The sequence below is a fragment of the Limulus polyphemus genome, unplaced genomic scaffold, assembly GCF_000517525.1.
Source record: "Limulus polyphemus unplaced genomic scaffold, Limulus_polyphemus-2.1.2 Scaffold1166, whole genome shotgun sequence".
Lineage (NCBI taxonomy): Eukaryota > Metazoa > Arthropoda > Merostomata > Xiphosura > Limulidae > Limulus > Limulus polyphemus.
Window position 1 is genome coordinate 1 of NW_013666776.1, and position 5482 is coordinate 5482.

At 37.2% G+C, this 5482-nt stretch overlaps 1 protein-coding gene across 1 annotated transcript; it reads left to right on the forward strand.

Moving 5' to 3' along the window:
- Nucleotides 1-1322: 1322 nt before the first annotated feature.
- LOC106462435 (zinc finger MYM-type protein 1-like) lies at nucleotides 1323-2257 on the forward strand (the record flags this gene model as incomplete). The annotated part of the gene is made up of 1 exon (XM_013922358.1): nucleotides 1323-2257. A coding segment is annotated over one exon (935 nt), but the record flags the coding sequence as incomplete, so codon positions are not given.
- Nucleotides 2258-5482: the final 3225 nt, after the last annotated feature.

A 5482-nucleotide genomic window follows, 5' to 3' on the forward strand; every position in this document is an offset into this window, starting at 1 on the left:
CCAAACGGTATTTTTTGAATGAATAATTATTTCCTTTAAACTTACATGGTGCCTTGTCTACCTAAAAACCTTGCTTAAGTTCGAATTCCGGTCGACCTATTTCACACGCGGGCGACACTTCCACTTCTGTGGAATGCTTTTTATTGATGTAGTGCTGGTATACATTTGACAATAGGCCTACAGTAGGTAATAATAAACAACGTGTGCAATGTGCATTGACCTGATGCTACCGTAAGTGGTGATTTCATTTCTATTTAAAACATTGAGGGAATCAAGGAACTAGAAAAAGTAAACGGTTTCAATATTACGTTCGACATCTCATAATCATTGTTGTCCTGGCCCCCTTGGGGTGCAGGAGAGAGCATAGATCCGGGTGGCTTGACCATAACAAACTACCACGTTTAAGCACCAGTCAATATTGTGGGAAATATATCAGGCAACATCAAAGACAATATGGAACATCATACCAGCAAACAGAAAAAGAAATTTAGGGTTCGGAAAAATGGAGGCAACACCCCTGGGCACGTGCCTGATATTTAGATAAAATGGGGGCTATAGTGTGTGCAGCCTTTACTATTGTTACGTCTGTGGTCGTTAGTTAATTACTCGTAAACATTTTTTCTGAAGAACTTCAGTGATACAAGTCCTCTCTCAAATAAAACTAGTCTATTCGTTCTCAATTCAACTTCGCAATACACTTAATTTCCACAGTCTCTTTAACTTAAACACAGACTATAATTCTCAACGAACGATTCACACACTTTACTTACTACCGTGCTTGACTCAATTGTCTGTCTATATCTTCAATCTCTCTGTCTGCTATTCCATTGTTGCCATCACTTTATTTACCGGCTTATATACTATAAGAGCCCCATTCTAGCAACTGCTAGGACGTTCGACAAGTTCCTCAATCTTTATAGATACTCATTTACGTGTTACCAGCGTCACGGGACTTCCGCTGTCGTAACACTATTTACTAGTATACTGCAGCCCACTGGCTTAGTGATGCTTACCCAAAGTCTGATTGATTATTTTGGCTTGACCACAATTTACTTTGTTTTTTGCTTTTTTCAGATATAAAAGTATAAATTATAAACCATCTCTCCAAAATGTATTCTCACAAATCAGGAGCCCTGAATAGAAAAGAAAGAACGAGAGGAAAATGAAAAAAGGGGTCAACAAACGCTCTTTCAATTTGGATTAAGTGTGGCTTCAAAATAATTTTCATTGAACTCACCTATAAAATTGGAGTGAGAAGAAACTGTTGGAAACCTCATCCCCAAACAAAGACTTGGGTAATCATGCACATGATTTTTATGAAGGGGCAGATGCAGAAAATGAAAATGGAACACAGAAAGAAACAGACATACAGGTGCATGTGGAAGTGAATTTGGAAGACGAAAGGAGTAATCATTGTGTAGGTCTTGACATTGAATGTATCATAACTGAGTTTCCATCTCAAAAGGAAATAGACAATTATGTTACCAATGGTAATATCCCTCTGCCTAAAACATTCCCAAAAGACACCTGCAATCAAGTTTTCCCAGAAAGCATAATGAAATTTCAAAGCACCAATGGAGAACTACATGTAAGAGACTGGCTTGTCTGGAGCCAACAGAAACAAGCATTATATTGCTTTCTATGTCGATTATTTTGGCACAAGACAGTTGAGACTAGCACTTCTGCATCTATGTCTGCACTGGTATCTGCTGAAGGCTGGGATGCTAATGGGAAGTGGCAGAAACTTTCCCACAGGATCCCAAAACATGAAAAAGACAATGGTCACAGAGAATGTGACCTAGCTTGGCGAAAACTAGAAAGTTACCTGCTGTCTGAGACAGGAGTTGACACCATCTTTGAAGCGTCAATCAAAACTGAAGCTGTGAAATGGTACAATATTTTAAAGCACATCATTGATGTTGTACTCTTCTTGGGAGAACGTGGTCTGGCATTTAATGGTTCATCCCATCGAATTGGTGATTCAAGCAATGGAAACTTCTTAGGACTCATTGAACTGCTCTCCAGGTGGGACCCCATCCTTCAGGAGCATGTGCTAAGTGTAGAGGAGTCACAGAAAAGGAGTGAGCGGCTTCAAGTTCTTTATCTGTTCCCTGACTCACAAAATGAATTTATTTCAGAATGCTTGAATCTTGTGAAACAACACATTTTGCTTGAGAGGCAGTCTGCAAAGTACTTTGCAGTAATAGTAGATGCCACACCAGATTCCTCCCATATTAAACAAACAATATTTCTTTGAGATACATAAAAGAAATGCAGTATGAGATTCAAGAAAGATTTCTCAAGTTTGCAAATTGTAGCAACAAAAGAGGGGAAGAAACTGCTCAGTTGATAACTGATACATTGAAAGAACATGCTATTCCTCTCAGTGATTGTAGAGTTCAAGCCTATGATAATGTGGCAAATATGACTGGAAAATACAATGGTGCAAAAGCAAAAATACAAGAACAATGCTCAACAGCAATTTTTTCACTTTGCGGTTGTCACACACACTCAGCTTATGTGAAAATGATGCTGCTGAATGCACACCTGAAGCAATAACATTTTTCGGAACAATTCAATCTGTGTACCACTTGTTCAGTTCCAGTCCTAAGCGGTGGGAATTACTACAAAACCATATTGGTTGTTTTCTTCATGGAATGTCTGAAACAAGATGGTCAGATCATGTTGAATGTGTAAAGCATTTTGCAGCTCACTTGCCTGACATTAAATTAGCACTGGAAGACCTCCTATAACTACATTTAATGGCCAAAACAAGAAATGAAGTCCATGGAGTTTTATTATATGTGTGATCTTTTGCCTGTGACAAATGAATGATGGTACAAAATTATTAGCTGGCATAGATAATTGCAACAAGGTCATCCAAGCCAGAGATGCCACACTGGATGTTGAAGTAACGAACATAGAAACTCTCCTCACAGATTTGACAAAACTTCGAAACAACTGGAAATGCATATGGAATGAAGCCAAATTGGTTGCATCAAACCTAAAGATAGAAATAGAACTCTTCGATAAATGTGGTGGAGTTAGGTGCAAGAGGGCAAGGTCACATGATGACAGCACACCTGATGCTAATCTGGAGAAAATGAATGACACAGATGATACTCCAGAAGAGGCCTACTTCAGAAAGTGTGTGTTTTATATTTTGGTAGACAATGTTATAGCAGGATTAACTGTCCGCTTCAATGCTGCAAAGCAGTTGGCTGAAAAAAAATTAATTTCTTATGGAAATATCTCACCATGTCTGAAAGTGGTATGGAGAGAAAAGCTTTATCTATATCAGAGCAATATCCTGCTGACCTTAACGGTGATGATTTTGGAAAAGAAATGCAACATTTACCCTCAGTACAGAAAGCAAATTTTTGAAATGCACAGTTAAAACCATTAGATCTGCTGAACATGTTAACAGAGTACAGACTTGGTGACCTGTTTCCAAATATTTGTGTTAGCTTAAGAATACTAATAACAATTCCAGCAACAGTAGCTTCTGCAGAGAGGTCATTTAGCAAACTCAAGCTGATTAAGAATTATTTAAGGTCTACAATGTCTCAAGAACGTCTTGTGGATTTGGCCAAGCTAAGTATTGAATCAAACATTGCCAGAACAATTAATTTTCATGCTGTGATTCAACATTTTTGACAAAGAGGACCAGGAAAGCTCTTTTTTGTAAAGTATATACTAAGCCTATCTACTTTTTTTACTTTTTACTAATAATTATGTCTGCTGATCTGCATTGCAATATAAAAGGATGTTTCAATGTGAATTCTTTCTCCTTATCTGTATTGTAGAATAAACAAAGATGTTCAAATGTGCTGTTGCGTCAGCGAGATCACGTGACTATTATCACGCCACTCCTTCTCTCGAACCTTCGAGAGATTACTAGATATAGGGTAGTCTGGTATATAAAAGAGGGTGACAACGTGACAGAATAATGTGTGTGTAGGTAATGAGTAATTGAACTGCAGTCAGAGAGAGACGTATTGTTGAAGTTAACGTTCGTTGTTATAGTTTGTTATAGCGCAACTGTTGAAGTTGAGTGTATCGGTAAAGTTATATTCAGAAAGAATAAACCAGTTTTATTAAGAAAGGACTTGTGTCGCTAAAGTTTCGTCGGAACGAAGTTACGGAAAGTTAATTAACAAACGGAGACGTAACAGTGCTTTCTTCTCTCTGATTCTCTTTTATTTTTGTATATTTATCATGGAGGGAGTATAGGAGCATAAGGCCTCTAATGCAGAAAATCAACAGAGGGCTCTATTCCACCCCTCTCTCATACTGCATACTCTTTTTGGCCTTACAGCTCGTGGCATAAAACCGTAATGGATAAAGACGGGATGAATAATGGAAAAGGGAAGGGGGCCCGAAAGAAATTTGTATCCCCTGGTAAAATTCCTTTCAGAGGCCCTGCGTAGGAGTGAAAGGCCTAACGGTTAATATAGGCCTAGCGAGTAATAAGTTAGAGTAAAACTGACAGTAATAAAATAGAAAAGAAGTATAGTTTATTCCATCAAAGCGAGTTCTAAAGTTATTGAACCAGCGGGAGTGCACTTTGACAAAAAGGAACATACAATATCTGAAGTACCAGGACCAAATGATTTCTAGAAGAGCAGTATATGACTGTGGTACTCACGCTATAATTGTAAGTGAATTATACACGGAATACTAGCGCAATAGAAATAGAGAAAGGTAGTTCGGCTTTTCAACTGAAATTCTAAAACAATTGAATAGACCTAATTGGACTTTTACAATAAGAATAGAATTATATATAGTGTTTATGATATGCCTATGATCTCTATATTGTAAAGAATTTGTTGTACATACGTTTAACTAGTTCGAATATATATTATTTTGAAAACAAGTGGAGTGCATGCTATTCATTTATCGTTGAATTATCGCCAACAAGTCACAAACAACTACTGTAAAAATATTCTTAGCCCAACACCCATACTATTCAACCTATTTACTAAATACTAATGCTATATATAATATTAAGAAGAACAAGCCCAATATTTTGACATTTTGCGAGCCACAACCAGGATTATACAGTGGTAAACGGTAATATCATTTTGAAACGTTTCTATGTTTAAAGGTTTATTTTGTATTATGGTGTAGAATTCAAAGTGAAGGGTTGGATTATGTTCATGTACTTCCATCATTCAAGATTTGTGACTTCCATTAAAAGTGTTAATGTTTGGAAGCAAGACAGAGAGTTAGTATAATTCTTGACCAATGGGTGTTTAAAGTTATTGTTTTTTGAATTCAATTAAATTGAGGTAAACCTTAGGAGGTGGGAGATATGATGTAAGATTATATCATGAGTTTTCCTTTCTATAGCATTAATATTTATTCTGAATTTATTTGTTATTTTAAACACTTGCAGTTCTTTTCACATAAAATGTGGCCCGACATGGCCAGGTGGTTAAGGCGCTCGACTCGCAATCTGAGGGTCGCGGGTTCGAATCCC